Genomic DNA, 25840 nt, shown 5'->3' on the forward strand with positions numbered 1-25840 from the left:
TGAAACCTTTTTGTATTGCCACACAACCTATTATTTGGCTTAAATTAGCCTAATTCTTTTTCCCGCCTCCTTTCATGACCCAAAACGTTTATAACTAGTGAGTGCTCAAACTCAAACATTGAAACATGACCTGATATACACCTAAATACATCTAACAAATTGGAGATTTTAATTATTGAATTTGAGACAGTTTTTCATGATTTATTTTTCTTTGGATTACATTAGAAACATGGAAAATATTGTAGCAACCTCCGTCAAGTTTACATAAATAATATATTGAAACAAGCATAGCATATCTCATAATAAAATCAGAGGGATACAACAATCTCTGATAAATTCACCACCAATAGTACTCAACACTCACTCCTTTCACGCACGAAATCATAGCACTCTTGAATATAACTGAATGGTATATAATGGATTATAGTCTATTCTGGTTTACGATGAGAAAACAGTCACGAGAACTACTCCAAGAACAAGGGACAGCCACTTTCCATACACATTGATTTTCACTGTGCCAGAGTTATCCTTTGAGGAATTAATCTGTGATGATTCTGAGGAGTCTGGGGACAGCGAATTCTCCTTATCTGCTTTAGGAGCCTTTGCAGATGGTTCTGGTGCCAAAGAGGGTGACTTTGCAGGTGCCTTGGCCACTGTAAAGAAGTCCATAGGAAGAAGCACCTTTCCCACCTTATAAATAGCAAGATGCTTATCTGTGTATACAATGCCAGTGATGGTGGTGTTGACCTCTCCTGTTGAGATGTTCACACTTCCTCCGTAACTTATCACATTCAGTTCCACCTTTCCAGGTTTAGCTCCTGCAAGTGTTCTCACAGGGTTGGTAAGAGTATCAAAGTTGGAGCTAGACACATACTCTGAAAGAACATGGAACTGTAAGAGCTCGAGCTTTTGGCCATCAGACAGAGAGTTGAGGAAGCCTGCTTTGAGTTCAGAGAAGGAACTGTCATCAGGTGCAAGAATGGTGATGCCACCTGATTTAGTAGTGAGGAGTTGTGCATTGAGTTGGTTGATCAATTGAGTGGTTTTCATGAGACGGATAAGGATGTTGAATGACTTAGCCTGCCTCAGGATTCCAACAATGTCAACAGCTGCTGCAGTATCAGGGGTTGCATCACTTGGTGACTCTGGCAACGAGGGAACCAATGGTTTAGGGGCTGCAGCTGGTGGTGTAGGGGTAGGTTGGGGTGGTTTTAGAGGGGAAGCAGCCGGTGATAACTGAGCTGAAGTGTTGGTGAAATACAAAAATGAAACTAGCAGTGCTAGTGAGAAGAAGAGAAATTGCTTTTGCATGGTCATTTTAGTTTTGGTGTATGAAGGCTCTGGTGCTTTTGGAAAACAACAGATGCAGGATTTGTATCACCAACGAGCTCTTGATGCATTGATGATACGGAAGAGATGGCTTTTATAGAGCATATATGGCAATGTGAGACAATGATAGTTAGGTGAAAGGCTTTGTTTTAAAACCTTATATTGTGATTTCTGAACATACACACAGTTGCTAGCTGGTAAGGATATTGAGGCGTTGCATCAATGATGATAAATGGATGAAATCATGGAGCAGTGTTGTTTTTATGATCGAAGGCCACACCAATCTCCAATCACAATCAATTGATTTTGTGAATTGTTGTCTTTTGCCGAAACCATTTTAATCAAGCACTACCTTTTTTCAGCAGTGAAGATAGGTGAAGGAAAGAATTGTTGATCTATCATCATGAGCAGGCAAAACAATTTCCATAACCAATTCCCATTGATTATACGAACCATACACATGGGTCTGATATGTTAGGGAAATTACATTCTTTTTTCTTCAGTCAAATGGATATTGCACTCCTAAAACCAAACATTTATACATAATGACGTAGTACTTTGGTTGCAATTCGTTTTGGGCAAGGATGATGAACATGGGAAGGCTTATCAATATCATAGACATGAAATTATTTTAATTCACAAAACAATGTGTAGTTTTTGAGAAGCCTTTCTTTCTGTATGTGTTGAAAGGGTTTTCCCCAACAAAGTGGTGTACGGAGAGCACACATGTGAGCTCTGCTAGGGTTCCATCACCCCCAATAACGATCCTTGGCACAGGCTCTCTCTGTTTCATGTGACTTCCCCTTAAGTCAGTTACTCAAGCCTTTCATCAAATGCAATTATGTCTCCATAAAGATTACGAGAAAAGAATACAGGAAAGGGCTTCTCAATTGCAAGAACAATTTTCATGGAAGTTTAATCTTAGCCAAAGGAACCCAGAACCTCCAACCAGCTCTCCATCGTTTGTGCCGATGGGGCAAGGATTTCAGCCCGAACAGGCTGCTTTTGACACATGCTAAAATTCAACCTTCCACAAGTGTATTGGAGGCCATAAATTTTGTTCGGGATTGCAGCTGGGGTGGGTGCACCCATCACGCTTGATGCCTCTACCAAAAACAGATTTATTGGTTATTCTGCTAGGATCCTCATTTATATTGATCTAGCAAGCAATCTTCAAGGTGAGATTATGGTCTAACGCGATGACTTTTGATTGACATGGCAGATGAGGATGAGATCTCAGATCATGCCAACCAAGGACAGCTTGCGGATCGAGATCCAGATTTCACCGTGGTCATCTCCAAATTTGGAAGGTAAAAACTTAAGAAAGCTGCACATTAAAATTCTGGTAGATGCACTAACAAAAAAAATCCTCCCAGGAAGTTTCAAAAAATACTTCCTCATGAAGTCAATTTTCTGGAGTATTAGAGGAATAGGAAATCCTGCCTCTAGGACAGCCCTTAGTTTTGTGAATCACAAACTAGATTTCGTAATAATTGCTGAACCTTGGGTTGAACCATTAAAGACTCATGTAGCCTTTTGGAATAGTATATCTTTGAAACTCTTTGTTGTTAACAATAGGAAGACTGCCCCTCCAAAAACCTTTGGTGCCTTTGTGCAGTCACATCTCGCCTTCTACCCTATCTGTCCCACATCAAGACGTAACCTTCTCCTTAAATTTGAATGATCAAAACATTTTTTTAACTGCCTATACCTGTACATGTCACATTCATAGGCACAACCTTTGGGAGGAACTTAAGCTTTAATAGAATCATGCTGGCCCTTGGAGTTTAATAGGTGATTTTAACTGTGTCTTGGGTGCTCATGAAAAGAAAGGAAGTTGTCTCCCTTAGCGGTAATCTTGTGATGATTCCATTTCTTGGACTAACGGTTGTAACTTGGTCCACATCCCTTCTAAAGGGTCTCAATTTACTTGGATGAATGAAAGGAGAGGAAAACATAGAACTCACTGGAGACTTGACCAGATAATCTAAAATGGTGATGGTCTTCACTTTTGTGACTATGTTTATTGCAATACGCTTTGTAGAAGTCAATTTGATCACCATCCGCTTCCCAACCCTTGCTTTTTACATTGACAAATGTAATTCTATTGCGATAGTGCAATCTTCCTTTTCATCAGCTTTCCCTCTTTTAATTGAAGAAAGGGTTTTTGGAAGGGAGTCTAGTAATGTTCTAGTTTTGTTGCAGAGGTTTACTACTAACGAAGAACATGGTGAGTGCTGATATCCTCAATATTCATGATAAAGTTTCCCGAAGCAATTGTTGACATGCCAGTAATTTGGTTTCTAACTTAGTGACGTGCATAGACAAATAAAGGCCAAACATTCGTAAATGGAACTTGATTATATGTACTGCATATATGATTTATTTTGCTTTAGGGAAACTTTCCATTGCAAGTGAATTTATTTATCCAGCTTATCTTATCAGAAAATAGCCGTACTGTTAATTAAGAAAACAATTTCTTGTATGGCTTTTTAGAAACCTTCCTTCCAACTTTCAAGTAGAACATAGCAGTGTCACACATCATGCATAAGCGAGACTTTCCTTCTATATTAAATAAATATACACTGCTTTCCCGGTTTACTACCAGAATAGCATTTTACATTGGCTTATCAGGGATCATCTTCAATAAAGAGTACAAGACACTTGGAGTGCAGAGTTCTTTTCAGCTGAGTCCAAGTTAGGAAGTAGGAAGGTTTTAAGCGAAAATGTCTATGCACAAGAAGCTTCAACAGCTAAACTCTTTGCTACTCCTTTACACGGATCTCCAAATGTATTAAGTGATAATCCAATGCTACAACTATTTGATCCAATGCAGGCCTGTTAATTAATATTCGTAAGAGTCAGTATAATCCAAATGAACAAAAGTCAAATTAACTACACAAAAAGCTTATATGAAATTTTAAAGAGGACACAGGACAACACCTTCTGAACAATGGATAGAGCCTTATTACTTCTGCACCGTCCATGTTTGAAATTTCCACAAGTCCCATAAGGCGTTCCAAAACTTGCAAATTCAATGGAAGAGATCAACTGATTAGGATAAGGGCACTCCAGTGACAGTACAGGCCCTACTTTTGTTTCTGAATTCCACAAGTCTACAGGTGGAGGGTGAGATTCAGATACATGTGAACACACGCTTCCTATCTGTTTTGTAGCAAAAGAGATTTGCGTAGGGTCACCTCCACTTTCCTCAAACAATACAAGTGTGTTGGTATCTGGATGTAACCATGATCGTGGTACATGGTATCTGCAGGATTAGTTGCTCAATTAGTATTTAACAGGATTGCCTTCAGTTCCTTCAAAGAATTCAGGATGAATTTCAAGTTTCAACTTCTCTAATACAAAATATCTAACTACTTACAACGTCTGTGATGGTTTCCCACAGTTCTTGAGACATTTGGATGAACTATAGGCCCCTCTATAATTGCAAGAGTCAGCACAACCGCCATTTGGAGAGACAAATGTAGGCCAGTATCGCCCAATGCTCTGTCCGTTCACCCAAGCTTCACCTTTTCCCATCCCCGTGAAGTCAATAGCAACCGGATCACTTCCCGAGGGAGCAACAAAGTTTGTCTAATACAACATGTATTACCATTAGTTAGCAGTAAAATCATTTGTCTTATATCATTCCCTTAATTTTCTTTAAAGTATGTGACTGTGAAGATATCAGATGCAAACATGGTTGAATAAACATGGCATTGGACAGTCCATAAACCAAGGAAGTCAAATAGGTGAAGTGATACTCTATCAGCTTATGCAGTTATAGCAGTTAGAGAATAATTTAGGAAAACTCGAAAATTTCAATAGATGCTATATTCATATAAGGATTACCTTGTACCAAGTCAAGGGTTGATTTATAGGTAAATCAGATTGTGAATTCCACTGTCCAGAACTTCCACTTGATGGACCTAAATCTTCATATTTAAGGCCAACCTGAATTTACAAAAATACAGATGGTGTATTCTGTCAATGCACGACTTCAGTAAAAAGAGGAAAGCAGAAGTCCAATTTACTATTTCAGTTGTATCTGTTCAGTTAATTGAGTAAACAAAACTCAAAATGGGAAAGAAAAGAACTAAGCTGAGACTAACCTGATATGTCCACTGTTGGGAGGAGAGATCAATAGTGCTTCCATTCTTCAAACCTTTCAATATCACGGGACCAGTTATCCCCGCACCCCATGTGTCAAAAAAGGCTCCGTAGTTCTGAAGCACGTAAGGTTTGCATTAGTTGATGGAGTAAGAGAACACGTTTGATGATGAAGGAAAGGATATGAGGAGGGATTAACAACCCAAAACATATATAAACCAAAATTGCCTCAGCCTTACATTCTTGTATACAACATAAGAAATAAAGACAAACCTGAAGTCCCACTGTTAAACTCAGAAGATCAATTATGTTCTTCCCAGCCACTAGTTGGATGGGGATGTCTACTGCGACCTTAGCTTTGTTACTGTTGCCAGTTCCACTCCCTGAAAAAGTTGTCCATAATGTCACAGATAAGTATTATTGGATAAATCACAGAATAATTTGCGATGTCGTGAAATAAAGGATTAATCACACAATATTCCGTTGAAATAAAGAAAAAAGTTGAACATTTTAGGAAGAAACAATGACGAACAATTGATGTCTACTCTGTTAACTTTGTATGTATTTCACTACATCCTAAAAGAGAATAAATTTTGGGATGATGTTACTTATCCATCAATTTATACAATGAAGAAGTCTACAAATTGCAGATAGACAAGGGACAATAAACCAAACATTGTCATTAGATGTCGTTGTTTTTAATTTTATTTTACCTGCAAGCTTCCCATTTATGAAAGCATGTAGGGCGTGACCAAGGGACTCAATGTGAAGGACAGTTTGAGAACCAGCATCATCTTCCATATCAATTCTGCAGAAAAATATTGAAGTGTTATGCGGCATAGTGAAATTCCGAAGAAAAACTCCTCAGCCTTGAAGGCATACTGTATACCTTAACGAGTACCACAAATAATCACTTTTATCAGCGGTTGTATTTATTTGCTCCAGTAATCCAAATTTGGAGAATGAATCATCCTTTGAAATACCGACGGGTTCACTAATCCAACTCCATCCTGAGCCAGAACCAACCTCTTCTTTTAAGGATTCAGTTCTGAAGCTTGAAATCATTGATGCAGAATTAATCTGCCATACCGTAATATAATTGTAGGTTATACTATTTCTTGGACTAGAAACTATCTAAAGTGTAGATAGATTGAGCATTCATTTTGAAAGTAACTTGATTCAATTTAACCATTAATTTTTATTGGGAAGTTGACGAGGCAAACCTTTGCAGTATTGAGCACTACATTCTTGCAGTCTGGTAAGATGCTCACAGACCATGCAGGCAAGTGATATGAATTTCCGTTAAAGGATACTGTTGCATCAGATGTGGCAATGTTGGCAAGGAAGGCTGCACATGCAGATCCCGTCTTGTAAACTGCAGCCTGGATTTTGAATAGTAACTGTTAAAGAAGGTAACTGAACAATTCATCTCATCTCACTCAACAGCGTAAGCCTTTGGAATAATTGGATTTAACTTATAAGGAGTTTGTGGCCTCTAAGACACCAACCATTCATGTTCCTTTCTCAACATTTATCCTTATGGGATGGTTCACAAACAGCAGATATTATGTACAGAAAAGAGACTAGACCTTTATAAAGCATATAAAACAACTATACCCATACAATAAAACATTAACACCATCAGACAATTTTCTACAATCAATAGAAGGTACCGGTCACGAAGTTTGAAAGGCGGCAGTAACCAGAGAAATCTATGACAAAGTGACAAAGATCCAGTGGATCTCCACACTATTCAAGGCATGTCTCTGGACAGAAAATTAAAATTTGAAAATATGAAACATTTAAGGCTTCAAAAGATAATCCAGAGATCCTGTCCACTTATCACCTCTATATTTGGTCCAGGAGTTGTAATTGTTGGATCAGTCGCTATCAGTGCTTCTTCACAAAGTTTTATGGCCTTATGCACATCTTTAAGGTGCCCCCACTTTGGCTGCCTAACAATTCCTGCATCATATAGTTCAGACATTTTAAAAACATATTTTCATTGTAAAACTGTTCGCTCATCTTCATGACTTCATATAGAATCAAACTTGACCAGTTTATATAATTCTATAGAATCGACAATTAATATGAGATACAAAGGTTTAAAGAATCCATACCATACTCATCAATTGGAGCATCATAATCATAACTAGTAGAAATGAAAGGTCCACCGGTAGTTCGGCCAAAATTAGTCCCTCCATGGTACTTTTTCCAAGCAAGGAACAGAAAAAGTAGAAAGCATCAGCTCTTTTCCTATCTTGAATAGCTTAAATCATTAAACAACATGCAATATTGTATCACCATGTAGTAATTCTGAAAAGTTCCACCTCGCTGGTAAAAGCGTGCCACAGCAAAAGCAAGATCTTCCACTGGTCTGTAAGGCACAGCACCACCAAACGAAAGAAACCTACAGTTTCACAGAATTCAAAAGGTTACAACAAAAAAGAAAAGTAGAGTTGATTGAGAAAGTGCTACACAATCAATCAGATCATATTTTGAGTATGACATTCAAATAACTAAATGATTTATATAGCAAGGACACTAACCATCCACTCCAGTTCTCAGTCCACATTTTTGGTTTCGAGTTAGAGTTTGGTTTGAATTGATCGCAGTAAAATCCATTGCATGTGTTAATCTGAGTACAGTTGAGATTACAAATTATGGAGTAAACAATCAAGTAGGATAAGTGTAGACAACAACATAGTAAGATTGCTCTATTCAGGAATCAGGAAAATAGACAATGCAGTAAAATATGAATTATATAACAGTTTACGTTGATGGCTAAAAGGAGAAAACTTACAATTGGGTCAGGAGCATCTGCCTGTTGGCACATTACCCAAGGAACCCCTGTATCAAGAGATGTTGCCATTGATGCTGCCCATTTGATGTAGGATTTAGCAGCAGAACCATAGGCCGCATCAATGTTTCCATATTCATTTTCGACCTGGCATTACATACTAAGTATTACATAACTTTTTCATATTAAAAAGTATGCAGTAGGCCATTCAGAATTCGAGAATGTCTGTCTATACTACTCTTCCACCAGTGGATGCCGTGATTTCTTCTAAAAGAAAATAGACATGTATTTAATTAAGTTTAAGAAAAACCTGAGACAAAATAATTGGTCCTCCCTGTGATGCATAGAGGTTCTCTTGCTTCATCATATCCACGATCTTAGCAGTGAACCGCTGCATTTCTGCCTGAACACAATTCAATTTCGCGTGATAGAAGGAAGCAGATGCAGCAAGATGAGATATGGAGAAAAAAAGGGAATAATTACCTCGAATGGTTTGTTATCAGTTCGGAACTGAATTCCCGGAATAAAATGTAGCCAAAGAGGGAAACCACTGGTCAAGAAAGTTAAAGACCATGATCAGATATGAACTTCCTTGTGAAAAAATACATATAAAGATCATATTTTACCCGTAGTTCCATTCAGCACATGCGTATGGACCAATCCGGAGATGCACATATAGGCCTGCTGCTGCTACTGTCTTCACAAATTTAACCAAATCTGCCCTACCTTCAAAATTATACTGCCAAGCCAAATCACACTCCATCATTAATTTCTTAACAAGACCCCAACTCTAAGAGTTGTTTGTTCCAATCTATGACTTTTAATTGAAACTCAAAAGTACTCTACCCAAATTGAATTTATACTTTTATGAAACGGTATAAAAATACGTTCAATAACGATACTTTACTTTTGGTTCTGGTTTGAACCCTCCATACACTTTTTACTAGTTTGGAAAATGACAAAACACACCCCAAAACTCAATAGAGTGCAAGAGACAGTAAAGGACTGAAACAACAAAAAAATGGTAATAGTGGCATTAACAGAACTAGAAAAAACAGAACCTGGCCCTGAACTGGTTCATGTAAGTTCCAGAAAACATAAGTCTCAATGACATCAAGTCCTCCATCTTTGGATTTCTGAATGAGGTCTGGCCAAATCTGCAACAACAAACACCATCCCTTTTGAGTCCAGACTTCAGGAACACAGTAAAAAGAAAGAAAGAAGGTGAACGTGTAACATTACACAGAAACATAAAGAGGGTAATGAGCAGAACCTCTGGAGTGCTACGAGGGTAATGAATAGAACCAGAGACCAAGACTCGGCGCTTGCCATCAATGACCAATGCTCTGTGGTCATACGTGACATTTGCGCAAAACGCAGCAGGAGAATAAACGCAGAAGAACCAAAGCAAAACAAACAGAATACGTGTCGCTCTCATTGCCTTTTGGGGAAAGAACAAACAAAACCAACAAGGAAATTATTCCCTCTTTGTTTTCACTTCTTATAGATTTGAAGACACTGGTTTTCTTAAGAAACTTATCTTAAAGCAAATACCAAACCTGGCTTAAGGATGTAGTTTAAAGGAAAATGGAAAAACTTAAATGGGGTTGGTTTTCTAAGACAAGCAAATCAATCTTTCACTCTTGCAGCACTTAATGTATCAGTTTCTTGTTTCTTTTTCCCACATGCATGCGTGTGAGTGCAAGACGTTGTTGCTTGGCCGCTTCGTGAAGAGATAAGAGTGAAAGTAAGAGGAAGTTGTGACTTTTTGAAATTGATAAACTTGAAGAGGTGGAAGAGAATCAAGTTAAATGGGAAAGAAAAAGTGAAGAGCAACTTCGTTAATGGGTTCTATTTATTGCAGGCGTTGAAGGGCACGACACGCATGCAAATAGTATTATAGTATTTAAAAGGTTGTCAATGTCGTCATCATCTTCCTCAGCTCATTCTGCCGCAGCTTTTGGTTTTAGCATGCCTTCATTTCTGTTTGGATTTGGATTGTGTTAACTTCATCATCAGCCATAGCTGAAGCAAGTTATTTTCATAACAACTGATTTTAAATTAGTTAATCAACTAAGACAATCAATCAGAGATTATCATGACAGTAAAAGCAAATAACTTAGATTATCACATAATGGTGGTTTCAAATGAATCTGTTGGAAAATATGAAATTATTTTATACTGCTATGTGTGGCTTAATTTTTTATTAAGACGTGGTTAAAATTAATTTTACTAATAGAATTTTGCTAAAATGTATGTTTATTTATTATGAAAATGGTACGAGTTGCACGTGTTTTATCATCTTGCGTCAGCCACTGAAATGATGACGTAATGTGAATTTTAGCGTCTCCCGTGCACGTTTTTAACTAGGTTCTGATAATAAGAATTTAGATTTTATTTAACTTTTAAATCGAAAATATGATTTTGTTGTCAATTTTTTTTTCGAAAATTAATTGATAAAGGAGAAATAGAAACACAAAATTCAAAATAGAAAATATCCCGAAACCAATTCAAAATTTTAAAAGTTCAAACTAAACTTTAGCATTTAAGAAAATAATAATTATTTTAAATTAACGTGTAACAAAAAATAAGGTTGAAAACTCAAAATAAACCAATTAAATATGAAAGGGAATGTCGCGCTGGAGTAATAGACAGACAGGAACACGCTGTCACATCATAGTCATCATTCACATGCCAATATAATAATACTTATTATTATATATTTTTTCTAAAATTATTTTTTATACATCATTAATTTATGAATGTATAAATTGTAAGGATATAAATAGATTTGTCTGTCTTTATATGTAAGTTTTAAATCCGTCTTCGTTTTCATCAAGCAATTTATGTATTGACTAGATATGGATTCGGGTATGAGTTATACTCATCTTTATTGATTTAATTATTTTCTTGATCCTTCCATTTTAGTTGACAAATTTAAAGTTGGTTACTCATTTTAAAAAATGTTTTAATTGTTATGACTTTTGAACAAAAAAATCTCAATTAGATACTTTTTAAAATATTATTAACTAATTTATGTTTTTTTATTTTTATTTTTTATTTTTTATTTTTTATTTTTAAATTTTTTATTTTCTTTATGAGTATCATATGAAAGAATAATATTACATATTAATCTCAATGTTGTTATTATCTTTATTTCAATCTAGTTCCTATTTTTTATTTAATTTAGTTTTATTTTTTTAAAATATAAAGATATTGTCACTTTTTAATTTGAGACTAAATTTATTATTTATATAAATATTATAATGATATTTGTACTAAAAATGACTTTTTATCATATTACATTATTATATATTATTAATCCATATTTTTTATAAAATTAAAACTAATTAAGTATAAATATTTAAAAAATAAATAAATAAATATTTAAAATTAATATATTATTAATCCATTTTTTAATAAGAATAAATTAATTAATATCATTTACACGAGTTCTTAAACTATATATTTAATTATTTATATAATATATATGATAGAAAGTTTTTCTTAATTACTATAAATATAATATTTTAAGATATTAGTTTTGAATATATTTGTAAAAATTATAATTTAGTGTGTTTTGGTAAAATTATTTTGTAAAATATTTTGGTTCCTGATTTTAAAAATTCTTTTAATTTTTTTTTCTGAAATCTTTTGACATTTTCAAAAGTTTTTGCTTTTAAATAAAATTCAGAAATTATATTGTTATAATTATCAAATATTTTTTATTATTTCTTAACTATAAATATTTTCACATAATTATTTGAATTATCCAACAAATATTTAACCACATATCTAACATTCTTCTACAATATTTTATCATGAATCTAAATCGTCGTACATACTTCTCGAATGAAAGAAAACGGTGTCATAACACTTATTTCCTTAATCTTGAAGCTCAATTAAGAAAAGAGTTATTCTTAGAAAATCTCTTACCCTAACGATTATAGTTCTTCAACCTAATTTTCCACACCAACACCATTAACATCATCCAACTCATCTTTCATTCCAAACATGCCTTCAATACAACCTTGTCATTGATAATATAATGATTTAATGGCTAAGTTTAAATTATTATTACTCTAATTTCTTTATGCGTGTATAATTGTTATTAATGTATACGAAAAAATATATTTTATTATCATTTAAATAAAGTAAATAAAGAGATATTTGAAATATTATTAAATTTAAATATTTTTTTATATGATATTATATATAGTTTTGATCATGTAATTACAAATATATAATTTATTTGTAATTACATGTAATTACAAATATATATAGCTTTTACTTAAATTATTTGATTTAAAATTTATAGAATTATCATTTATTAATAAATATTTAACATTAAATATGTTATATAAATATTGAATATGTGATAATATTATTTTTAATAAATTAATTAATTAATATTAAAAAGTAAGAAAATGGATACTGATACGAGTACGGATAATCTTACCCGATTTTTTTTCTAAAAAGTCCTTCCAAAATTACATAAATTATGTTTCGTAGAATATTATAATAAAATAATAACAATAGTAACAAAATAAAAACGAATCTCAATGAGTGAATTGGTATTGGTTAATGTGGAATATCAAAGAAACAGTTTGTCTGCATAAAAGAAAGTGAAATAATTCAAACAAATAATTATTTTTATTAAATAATTTCCGAAAAACTCGCGACTCGTGAGCTTATTTTGTCATTATTGAATCTCTAGTATAAATAACAATATATATTTTTCATTCTTATTTTCGTATAATAGCTGTACTCGTGTGGATTCTTTCTTTGGCATCTAAATTTCAGTTTTCTATTTTCTTTTGCCAATTTAATTTTCTAAATTTAATTCTATATATTAGTATTTAAATATATTTGTTGGTATTATTTTCATATGTTTATTTTCAAACCTTTTCCCCCTAAATTAACAAAATTAAATGACTTTTTTACAATAAGTTACACTAATAATGTGTTAATATAATAGTTTAGTCAGATTCAACTCCATTAAATAATAATTATTTCACTTTTGGTTTTTGTGTTTTTCATAAATTCAGAGTATTTAAATATTGTTCTTTTTTTGTCTGAAGTGTTTGATGTGTGGCACAAAGACAGAGGAAAATACCATTAAGGCCAGTTAACAAATTGAAGATGGCAATCTTTTGATGTTAAATAGGATCGCGATCTTGTTGACCAAGTTCAATGCTTTTAAACACTACTTTATCTTAGGATTATGATCCATTCCAATTAAAAAAAGGGACATTTATTTATTAAAAAAAATATGAATTATTAAGTGAAAGGTGCACCTCATTCCAAAATGATTTTCCATAACCCAACTATAAAAAATATGAAGTCCAGGTTTTTGAAAATCAAATTTTAACTATAAAAAATACGAATAAATGTTATAACTAATACGTTATTTGAAAAAAAATCATTTTGGAAATCATGCTATTCTAAACAAAGAAATATATGTTTTCAACACAAGAAAAGTAATTTTTTACTTTTATTATCTAGATGTTATGTAAGATTTTGAGAGAGTTGAAATAATCTACTTAACAAAAAAGTTCATACTCCTATATTTTAACAACTTTTTAACCATGGATTATGTATCACTGTTTTATTGATTTTTATATTTGAAATGGATTAATCACAAGTTATCACATAAATTGTTGTCAAAAAATTATTAAAAAAAATTGTTTAAAAGACATTTTCCATCATAAATATTAGAAAAGACCACGTACGTAATCCACTAAAACACTTATCCAAAGTTGATTAAGTTAAACTAATAACTTTCTTACCTAATTAAACCTCTAAATTTTAAGGTTATAAAAAAAGTTGAAACTACGGAAAGATCCATACATGTTAAAAAGGTCCACATAATCAATCAAAACAGTCACTAAAAAATTGTTAAATAATAATAAATTTTAAAGACAAAAAACAATTTATCATTAATGACTAATTTAAATACTAATTTATAAACTAAAAATTACTGATTTTTAAATAATCATGAATAAAAAATTATAATTAGTGAATGATTAGATTCTAAATTAATCACTAATTATAATTCTTTATTCATAATAATAGCTATTTGAGATACTAATAATCTAATTTATAATTAATATTTAAATTAATTATTATAGTAATGAGTTGTTTTTTATCTCTAAAATTAATTACTGTTTAAACATTGTTTAATGACATATCAAAACGTTGAATAAGTTAAGCTAATGAATTTCTTAGCTAATTAAATCTCTAAAGTTTTATAAGAGTGACACAGAAAATTTAGAGTAAAAAAATAACTTACTTTCAAACAAATTGCTATTAGTCATTAATTATTTACATTTTTTTCATCTTAACTCATACATTATGTTGAATAAAAGATGAGAAATCATTTGTGAAAATTATAAAGGAGAAAGAAAAGAGAGAATATAAATAGATAAAGAGAAGTTATTATTTAAAAAAAACTATAAATTACAAATTTTGTAATGATATGCGTATATTAAACATTGTCATTATTTACATACTCAATTATATTAGTTGATGTAATATAATTAATAATTGATAATAAAGTAAAAATATATTCAAAATTGAATTTTATGAACTCAATTCATTCAATATAATCTCTAAACTCTGTCATGATGTCAAAACATTAATCTCTCAATTATTTTTAATACATAATTTGCATGAAGAGCAGCTTATATATAAAAAAAAGAAAAACATGATGTTGTGTTGGTTCAATATACACAAATATCCATATGTCATCCCATTAGTAAGATATTGTCCATTTTGGACTAAGCTTTCACTATCTTATGTGTATATAAACCCATGTGTATTTCATATTTTATCTGATGTGAGACTTTATTTGTACCCAACAAGACAAAACAAAACACAAGAATACCCAAATCACTAAATATGATGTCTAATATAAAATTTTCAAACTTATTAAGTACATAATTTTCAAAACATTTTTCAATGCAATAAACATAATTGAAAGTTAAATTAAAACACGGAATTTTGAAAATATATATAATAGAAAGAAAACTATATAAAGTCAATTGCTATTATATTGCACAATAAAATTATTCTACACATTTTTTTGTCCAACAAAAAAAGAGAAAACACTAGTTATGATATTTCCAAATTTAATAGTTGAGCTTAATGATCATGTTCCAAGCCAACGAGTCATTTGGAAAATTGACAAAGATAATATTTTCCACAACGAAGTTACAACAAACCTATCATACTCATACAACATTATTACTACATACAGAAGAGTTATCAATTTTAGAAGATCAAGTCTTTAATTATGATTAAGGAAGTTTGATTAAATTTGTTTTTGTATGTTTAAGATATTGTGTAAAATCTTTCTGATTATAAATAAGGATGTAATACAAAATATTAAGGTTTGAATATTACTTTTTAATATATTATATATGGATTGGAACATTCCAAATGCTTCACTTAATTCAAATTTGTTGAGGATAAAAAAAAGTGGTAGAAACAAGATTATTTTTTCTATTTGACATAGGTTGTTTTTTCTCTCTCTCTTTTATGATGTCACGTACGATTAGATATGATGGATGAATTTTGAAATACGAATCTAAATACCATGTTAAGGTTTCATAATTACTCCTAATAAGATTTAATTAAAAAAATTGTCCTGATATACTTAATTTCTGTTATATGATATTAAAAATAAAATCATTTATTATAATCCGATAATAAGTGACATATTATGAAAATAATTGTATTTTGGGTCCAGTAAATTAAGAACAAACTTAAAAGTGTGAATAACTCTTCGAACAGGAAAACTTAAGATTACATGTTTAGATTAAATTAACTTGCAAGAGAATACAACTTTTTCTTTAAAAAACAAATATATATATATATATATATATATATATATATATTATATATATATATATATATATATATGACATGAAAGATGTTTTTCTTCAATTAATATGTTTTTTCATAATTAAAAGAATGTTTTTCCAACTATATAGCAGTTTAGTTTTAATAACATGAATGTCGCCTGCCAGGTTTACGTTTTGGTTAACTTTTAATATACAAAAGAACATTTATAATAATAGATAATTTGAATACAATTTTTAAACACATTGAATGGTTACATCTCGCCCAGTCAGTATTGTTTTAAATTGATTTTAATCAAACATAACTCTAAATCAAATGAGCATTCAAAATGCTCTTATAATAGAATAATTGAGTGAATAATGTGTGTTGAAAGCCTCTATGTTCATAGAGTTTTTAGGTCATTTCTAAATCAAGGGATTCAACTTATTGAAGTTGATTTCATTTTTGGCTAAAATACTTTCATCTTGGGTGGTAATAAGACCCATTGAGAACACATTGTACCACTTTTTTTAAATAATAGTTATTTATAACAAAAAATATGTATGCATTAAATTTAACCTAAATTGGTAAATCATGATGATAAACTTGCACTTTTAGTTGAAAAAACAGCAAATTAACTTATAAAAATGTAAATTACTTGACAAAAATGAAAGTGGGGAAACATGATATTGTATTATGATAGATAGTGGACACTCATCCTTCCATAAAAAAGATCGATGATGGGAGTGAGCCATTAGCATTTTCTTTGAATGTGGTCACATTCATAGCCACAAATTCAACCTAAACCGACAAGGAAACATAAAATTAGGTGTTTATTTTTAGCTTCCACTTGTTCCTACCTAATTGAAATTTCTCCATTATTCAATCCAAGTTCTCCCAACAAATACTAAGAGAGTCTATTCGGCTTATAGCTGCGCAATATATTGGTGCGTACTGCATTTCTAGAACAAAGAATGTTATAAAATTAAGATGGAGATATAATTAATAAATGGAATTTGGGACACTAACACCAATAAATGCAAATCAAACAAATGTTAGGTAATACCATGTTTCTGTCTCATCAATATAAGATAATTTTCGTATATTCTTACCAGTGCATGTTTCAACATTTCGGTTGTGTTACAATGATGGTGGCCTAATCTATATTCCTTTTGGACAAGATAAAAAAATAGAAGGAATTGGAGCAAAATATAAGTATTTGCTTAAGTTAAAGGGTAGGGATATTACTTCCTTCACATTCATACTCTTCTTCAATAGTTTCATAAAAATGATTTGATTTTGTATTTTTTGTATTGTTCAATTCTGACTTTTGAATTATACAATTTGAAATTTGTGATTCATTCCATTTCATGATGTATTTCAAAACATTATTGTTTTTCTTCAAAGTATCTCTTAACTTAATTGCATGGTTTTGAGACGACGAAGCAGTGTAGCTTAGAAAAATCAGACTTTGAATATAAGGTTATCAAAGAGAGAAATAGATAGACCATGGAAGGAGATGAGGGGAGTTAGAGAAGAGAGAGTGACATTTATAATCTAGAACTTTAGGATTATGCAATTCAAAAAGTTTTTTTAGATTGCATAATCTTGGTGTTATTTTTTACTTTTCGATTACACAATCCAAAATGGAGAAAGTAGAAAATTTCATATTTATGAGATACAAAGGAAAAGTACGAAGGATTAGAAAGAAATTCCCAAGGATAATAACCACTCTGCGAGTAAAAAACTATCAAAAGGAAAATCTCCATGTAACATGGACTAAAAAAATTACATATCATGGTATTTTGTGTTCGAGGGTTAAAGAAAAAAACTTAGGATCAGGGATCCCAAAAGAATCCGCGTTCGTGGATATCTGTGGATAAAATCCGCGATGGATAGTTGATACTAGTGGATATTTACTATCTCCGGATTGCAGGTAGCGAGTTTTTTGATATTTGCTTATAAACGGGTCGGGTGCGAGTATTATACTATCCGTACCCGCGAATATCCACTACTCGCAAAACATAAAAATAAAAATTTAATTTATCTTTTATTGAGTTAAATTTAATTAAAATTAACATTAATTTATATTTTATAAGATTAAATATAATTAAAATTAAATTTTAATTTATATTTAATTTAATATATATTATATTATATATATTTTTTGTAATTTTATTTAAGTTTTATTATAATATTTTATAAAAACATATTTTTTTAAATATTTACGGATATCCACATATATTCGCGGGTTTAAAAATACCCGTGGACATTTTTAAGCGAATATCCATACAGGTAGCGGATGATTTTTTTTTTGTCGAGTCAGATTGCGGGTAGGCACTATCCGTGTCCGACCTGACCCGTTGCCATCTTATTTAGGATGCATGGAATTGAAAAGGAGAATGATTGATGTAGTGAGAAGAGGGGATAAACTATTGGAATAAACCAAGAATTGTTGATCTTGGACCAACAAATTGAATATGTAATTAAGTGAAGTTTTATTGCATGTGATCAAAGAGTAACACACAATTTTGTTTTGATAACTTTCATTTCAAAAAATATATTTTTGTTCCAACTGCAGAAATGAAAATAATTAAACTAAGATAAATTAAACTATCAATTAAATATAGTGCATGATTGATAAATTCTTTCATACTTGATGGTTAAAACATCAATAATAAAATACTGAAATTGAAGTTTTAAACTAATCTTAAATCTAAAAAATAAAATTTATTTACAAGAATGTATATATTCTCAATGTTAAAAATGATTTTTTTTATATCATTGAATTGATTTGAACTAGATAGAGAAATTAAATATTGATAAGCATAATTAATAAAAAAATATATATTATAGTTAAATCAAAATTAAAAATTCGTTATGAGAAAACAGATAACAATTAATTTCTTTTATGTTCTTAATAGGAATTAGTATACAAAAGATTCATAAGATAAAAAATTCTATATTATCAAACAAATTTTTCGATATTAAGTGAAATAAGATAAAGTCACAATTTTTTCTTTTTCTTCTATAAGAATGGAACATAATAAATAAAAAATTAGAATAAAAATAATGAACTTGTATTTAATTTCTTTATTTTTTATATGAAAAAAAATAACTCCAAAAAGAAAACATAAAAAAGTATCTTAATTAGATCTTTTTATTTTTTCAATATTTAATTTTATATTTTGTCATTTATTAATATTGAATAGTTTTGTAAAATAAAAAAACTTAATTTAATTCTCATAAATTTTCATTATATATACTCAAAATTTTACAAGTTTATATTCATCACATTCCCCCAACCCCATAATATTTCGCTCTTGCCCTATAAAATAGTATCTAAACAAACGTGATTAATTATTTGTTGTTTTTAAGAGTGATTGTTGTTTAACGATTTTATTTTGTAGTGTTTTACAAATTATTTGAATGATATTTATTATTTGAAAGTATATCTTTTTAAATTTATTGAAATATATATATTTATATAGTAAATATTTAGAAAATAATATTTTAAAAATTATAATGATTTAGAAATAATAAAAACTGATTATTTAATATTAAGTTTTTAATATAAATAATTTTGTTGTAAACAACTTTCATAAAACAATATTCATATGAAAATAATGTATTTTAAAATAATAAAACTAATTTATAATAAAATATTTATATTAAAAATTTTAAATATAAAAATAATTAAGTTTATTATTTTTCAATATATAATCACTTAGACATTTTCATTTTCTAAGTTTTTACATTTATTTTTATATAATTTAGTTAAAATTACAACTCATTTTCATAACATGGAAAGGGTTAAAAGGACCATATGTAATTGAAAAAAAGAACATATGTGCTTTTAACAAACCAACATTACATGGTATCCTCGTTTAATTTGTTGTCGGATAAATACTAAATAATGCATAAAATTATAGTTAAAATATCTGTCATTTATTTAGTCGTTATGTTATATTGTATATACTAAATATTATATAAAATTAAAATTTATTATACCGTTATTATTATTGTATTTTGTTTTTATGTGTTTGACATCTTGAAAGTTGTATCCTAAGAGGAAAATCTCGTGAAAAAAGAAATTTTCCTGTTTCAATAACTAATAATCAATCTTATTAAAAGCACTTCCAAAGAAATTCGAATTGCATCCCCTTCATCTTGGAGACGCGCTTCTGACAGAGGCTGAAACCCCTCTGTAAAACAATGGCTTCCTCCAACACTCCCAAATCCCATAAATCTCCCAAAGCCAAGAAAGGAGAAATCTCCACCACCCAAATTAAAGCGAAGGAGAAAATTCGAGACATCACCAAAGAGGAGAACCAAAAGAAGAAGAATAAGAAGCCCAAGCTCAGCAATGGCAATTCCAAACACCCACACGAAAAGGGCGCAGAAGGAAGCGGCGAAGATGGGAAAGCCAACGTGTTTCCCATGAATCGTATCAGGACCATGATCAAGGGCGAAGATCCTGATATGCGTGTTTCGCAGGAAGCGGTGTTAGCCATCAACAAAGCTGTGGTGATTTTCTATTTCTTTTTTCCTGTTTATGTTTGCTTGTTTGGCATCTTTTTCATCGGTTTTGTTTTTCTTGTAGGAGAAGTTTCTTGAGCAATTCACGCAGGACGCTTATGCTTGTTGTGTCCAGGACCGCAAGAAATGTTTGAGTTACAAGCACGTTGGTAAGGTTTTATGACTGAGATATGTGAGTTCAATGAAGTTTGAAATGGCGTTCTGTAGTATTGTGCGTTTTGGTCAATGGATTTCCCAATTTCAACTGCACTTTGAATGTAAATCCTACTGTCACATAGGTTCACCTTCTTCGGAAGCAAATGTGAAGGCTAACACAGCCTGTATAACTGTTTATATTAGGAGAATACACTTGTTGGGGAGTCCTAAACTTAGATATGAGCTCAGTATAGCCAACTGAGCCTCTACTGTCCATTCAACTTCTTTGACTGTTGCCTCCTTTTTTAGGGTTGGATTGCATGGTTTCTTCCTCGCGTGTGAGGAGGCCGTGGAAGAATATAGAATATTGCTGTAATGGCCCGCTGTCTGTTTAAGCCCTAAAGCCGCAATGTGATAGAGTGAGACTGTTATAATGGTTGGTTGGTCTAAATTTGGTCAGTCTATAAGTGAGTAGACCCATATTAGATGTTACTCCTCGGCTAGAGGTTCTCTGCTTCTTGGTTAGATAGTCCGTAGCCTTTCGAGGGTTGAGTCTAAAAGGAGAAAGTGGCAGGTATTCTCCGATGGATGATCCGGTAACATTTTCTAGCTGATTGCTTTTCTAACATTGACGATGATGTTGATGTTTTGAGAATTGAAGGATTAATTCTTTATATTTATTGAAAAATTGCTGGCCTTTTTAGTTTTAGGCTTATACTTGTAGTTTGACCTTTTTTAAAATGTACTTTGAAGATGAATGGCTCGAGTAGAATTCCTGATCATTCTGTTGGTTACACTTTTGAGGTGAGGGTGGTAAGTTTTTGAAAGGGTTTAGTCATGAGGTATGGAGTATCATACTGATTTCGATCTGATTCAGTGAATCTCTCAGTCTAGACTCTAGTAGTATTCCACATCAAATTCATAATAGTAAATATTGGGTTCTTTCCATGTAGTGTGAATTAAAGAACACTTACATCTGTGCTACTAAATTCACCCTAAGCTTAATGAATGTACCAATTCACAATTTATTTTGCCTGTAGTATGTGTTGAAGATCTCACATTGACTAGAGATAAGGTGATTTCATAGTGTATAAGTGGGTGCAAGCCTCGTCTTATAAGTTGATTTTGTGAGGTTGAGTTAAACTTAAAGTTTGCTTCTCAACATGGTATCAAAGTCACGATTTAGAGTCTATCTTAGTGAAATTTGTTGTTTGTTTGGCCTATTATGCTATAAGGGAGATTTGTTTATTGGATAACCATTACCCGCTCTGCTGCAACATTTTCTGCTCTTTGCAGGTGCACTATCTGAGCATTTTACTCTCTGGCCGTAGCTGCACCTGTTGAGCACTTTTTCTTTATGAGAGGTGTCTCACTCTCCAAGCAGTTTTTGCTCTTTAGCAGCTGTCAGGCCCTTTAAGCATTTTTGCTCTTTGGTAATTGTTGCACTCCTTTAATGACTTAAGGCAGGGACCCATTACTAGAAGTATGACTAGAAGAATCCAAGAAGAGCTTGAAGATATGGACACAACAGGGCACGTTCTTTTTATTCATTTTAAGTGGAATTTGGAGACACCAAGAGAAGGGGTAAAACTGTCCATATGATGGTCAAAAGATGCTAGCTGCACCACCACTCTTGGATAAGCACACCACCGTCCCTCAACACCACCAGATCACGTGCTGCTGTAGTTTTTAGCACATTTTTAATAAGTATCTCTAGAAAACTTTCACATTTTACACATGGGCCACCACATGGCAGCTGATCCACCATTCTCGGATCATGATTTCCTTACTGCAGCTCCATAGATAGTCTATAAAATCATGGAAGCTATCTTTGTAGAAACACTTTTGATGATTAATGAGTTTTGATTCTGCTGATGCATTTTCCAGCAACCGAGACTCTACCAAAAGTCACCATAGATTGAGCTTTCTTTCCTCCACCTACCTTCCTTCCAGTGAAGGCCGTCTGAGCTAGTTTACTCACTCACCTAGAGCTCTTCCTCCATCTCTGCATCCACTGAATTCATTCTTCCGCTGCTGCCAAACCACAATTGATATCACCTGCTGCATCCAATTCATTCCGCTGCCAGTGCGCCAACTTCGACACTGCTCACGATCCATTTCATCATTCCACTGCCTTCAACCCACACCTCTTCTGGAGCAACTCATCATTTAAGCATCTTTTTCTTCTTGACAATTGCCACGTCCTCTAAACATATTTGGTTTCTAGCAACTGCTGTGCTCTTCGAGCATACTTTTCTCTCTAGTAGTCGCTTCCCCTTTTAGAATTTTTTCTTTTCGGCAGCGTTAAACCTTTTGTCCATTTTTGCTAGGTGACATTCGTTGCTCTCTCCTGCATTCTTTTTTCTCTCTAACAGCCATGCACCCTTCAAGCATTTTATGCTCTTCTGCAACAGCCATTCTGTTCTTTGAAATCTAATGCTACCTTGCGATCCAAGCTGTGCTTCTTTGACAATGACTATGTTGTTCCAGTCATGGCCAAATGCCACGAGCTCCTCAACATGCCATCTTCATTGTCATTATTGACTTTGTTAGCTCTAACAACCAATTGGCTAACATGTTCAATAAGTCTCTCAAGGAGTCCGATGTTGATGACATTTGTGATAAGCTTGACTCATGATACACATGTTCTAGTTTGAGGGGTAGTCTTAAAGATATGATTTGGTTACATTAAATAAAGGAAATATAATATGGTTTCATCACATCAAATAGGGAAATATCTTAGCAAATATTTCTCACTATTAATTATTGATTTTATTCCTTATTACTGTATCTCTTATTTATTATAAATAAGAATACTTGTGTATGCATACAACACATAATTATTAGCAATCCTTTCAACATGGTATGAGAGTCTGTCCTATATCAATTGTAAGAGTCACTCACCATTTCATTCATGTACCAAGTTCAATATTGTTGAACTTGAGAGGGTGTGCTGAAAAAAAATCCAATTCTCACATTGACTAGATAGTGCCAAAATAGAATATATATATAAATAGGGATGATTCTCATTTTACAAGTCAATTTTGTAGTATTGCGATAGGTTCTAACCACTTTGTAAGAGTAATATTTAGTATGAAGGTGTAACCTAGGTGTATTGTGTATGTTTTATGACCATTCGAATTGTTCCTTCATCCTTGTGTTTGATAGGCTCATTGAGTCTATTAAATATTTATTTTCCAATCACTGATCTGTCACCCACTTATCCTTTCAGCAAATGTTGTTAGTAAGAAGAGGAGATACGACTTTCTTTCCGGTAATTTCGTATCCCTGTTGCAATGCTATTATATTCTTAACTTTACCTTTCCCTGTTTTCACCTTACCTACCCTACAAGCTTTTTACGTTGCTTTTACTTCAGATTTTGTTCCTGAGAAAGTGAAAGCTGAGGATGCATTAAGAGAGAGAGATGCAGCAGGCAATGGAGTATTTCAGAAAATCTAAAGCGAGCTAATGGAGAATCTAAAGTATAGTACATTATAGAATCATGTCACATTTTGTAACGACATGCTTTAGGATCAGTATTACTGTTTTATAATTTTCGATATTTTATTTATTTTCGCACTTCTCTTTCTTAATAGTTTTATTCTCGTAGTTGTATTACTGTATATGGTTTTTCAGTGACCAGGCATGCTTAATGCTTGAGTCTGTTTTGGTAGCATGCTGCAAATTTGCCCGTGGAAAGCTGTGGAACACAAATGATTTTTACCACTGGATGGAATCAATGTTTAAGCTATGTTTGGATGATTTTGTGTCGAGTTGGAGAAGAAAGTAGAGGAAAATGTAAAGGAAGGTTGGTGATTGGATGGAGGGAGAGTATTTTCCCCCGTTCTAGGATACTTGAGGAAAGAAAGGAAGCAAACCTTTTTCCCTTTCTTGAGATTTAAAGTTAAACCATTTATCCCCCCTTGTTTAATTTTAAAAATCTTTTACTTACCCTTTTACCTGGTCTATCCCACTAAATTATAACATTTGAATGTTTGGATTAGAACGCCTGAAACACTTCTGTATCTTCCATATCTTGTTAATCCTTGCTTCAGTTTAATAATCCTCTACAATTTGTTTCGAATCCTCAATTTCAAGCATTGGAAGCTCATTTCCCTTTCAATATTAAAAGACAAAAATACGTTTAATTTTTCTCTTGTTTTTTGACTTGATGTATACTTAAAAAAAAAATTGTATTATCACATGGTACATTCTTAAGGACAAACAAAATGCTAGAAAAACTTTTACTAAACCCGTTTTATCTAATGAAGTCGGACTCCCCGTGAATACTCTTTACATGCTATCTAGAATATTGGATCAAATCTAGCCTAGCAATCAAAGCTACGTTGATGTTCGAACCAAACCCGAAAGAGAGATATGCATACTAGGTTCTAGATCATGAGATTGTTAAATGTCTCTTTTGGATTTCTAGAATGCCGAAAAATATTAACTTGAAGTGGACCTCTCAACATACACGCCGTGAGATACTCAAATGTCCGTGAATGAATTACAGTGGGATTCTGCGGAACATACGATTAGAGAAATTATTCTCGAATCTAGTAGCGACAAGTAATTTGAAACTTCTCGGTCTTATGTGCTCTACAATATATGCTTTTGAATGTCAAGTTTGCCAAAATTTCCCATCTGATCGACATATGATGTATCAGGTAAAAAAAATTCCAAGAGTGACTCAATGTAAAGGATGAAAAAACATCCAGCAACTTGTGGTAAGACCCTTTTTTGTCTTGTCTAACATATGATGATATGTTAAAGCGTCGTTCTTCCCCATCAAAGACATTTAAAAAGACAATTAGTATAATCAACAAATTAAGGAGTCCCGGCGGCATTGAACACCGACCAAGTTGCACAAACCATGCATCGTAAGGTCAGATGCTAACATCATCAAATTGTCTTGCAAAAGTTAATTGCAGACTCGTTCCTTAAGTTAGCCGCTAGCACTTGATTGTTTTGCTACTTCACTAGAATTACAAGTGAATGCTACGCTATCATGTTCATCTTTTTTTTTTCCTACTTAGATCTCACTATTCTTTTCCTGCCTTCCCAAGCAAAATCCAACTGGCTAA

The 25840-nt window shown here is 32.1% G+C and overlaps 3 protein-coding genes and 1 pseudogene across 3 annotated transcripts; 2 read left to right on the forward strand and 2 right to left on the reverse strand.

The window, feature by feature from the left end:
* Window positions 1-146: 146 nt before the first annotated feature.
* On the reverse strand, window positions 147-1402 carry LOC124842770 (fasciclin-like arabinogalactan protein 11 pseudogene; annotated as a pseudogene).
* A 952-nt stretch (window positions 1403-2354) lies between these two features.
* Window positions 2355-3770, forward strand: LOC124842780 (uncharacterized; the record flags this gene model as incomplete). Its single annotated transcript, XM_088108683.1, has 2 exons — window positions 2355-2456; window positions 2552-3770. Coding segments are annotated over 2 exons (564 nt in total), but the record flags the coding sequence as incomplete, so codon positions are not given.
* Window positions 3771-3877: 107 nt separating this feature from the next.
* On the reverse strand, window positions 3878-10119 carry BGAL8 (beta-galactosidase 8). Its single transcript, XM_047319324.2, has 19 exons — window positions 9513-10119; window positions 9301-9396; window positions 8866-8978; window positions 8723-8789; window positions 8550-8642; window positions 8243-8386; window positions 7989-8077; window positions 7744-7849; window positions 7560-7647; window positions 7286-7404; window positions 6663-6821; window positions 6329-6519; window positions 6153-6247; window positions 5713-5822; window positions 5442-5555; window positions 5182-5283; window positions 4712-4923; window positions 4273-4597; window positions 3878-4167 (listed from the first exon to the last, which is right to left on the reverse strand). Exons 1-19 carry the CDS (start codon window positions 9675-9677, stop codon window positions 4060-4062), a joined length of 2496 nt encoding a protein of 831 aa, XP_047175280.2. The 5' UTR covers window positions 9678-10119; the 3' UTR covers window positions 3878-4059.
* A 10097-nt stretch (window positions 10120-20216) lies between these two features.
* NF-YC10 (nuclear factor Y, subunit C10) lies at window positions 20217-24715 on the forward strand. The gene is made up of 4 exons (XM_047319365.2): window positions 20217-20608; window positions 20685-20769; window positions 23988-24029; window positions 24133-24715. The coding sequence occupies exons 1-4, from the start codon at window positions 20297-20299 to the stop codon at window positions 24213-24215; spliced, it is 522 nt and encodes a 173-aa protein (XP_047175321.1). The 5' UTR covers window positions 20217-20296; the 3' UTR covers window positions 24216-24715.
* The last annotated feature ends 1125 nt before the right edge of the window (window positions 24716-25840 follow it).

This window comes from Vigna umbellata, chromosome 3 (assembly GCF_029865625.1).
Source record: "Vigna umbellata cultivar VRB3 chromosome 3, Vumbellata_1.0, whole genome shotgun sequence".
NCBI lineage: Eukaryota > Viridiplantae > Streptophyta > Magnoliopsida > Fabales > Fabaceae > Vigna > Vigna umbellata.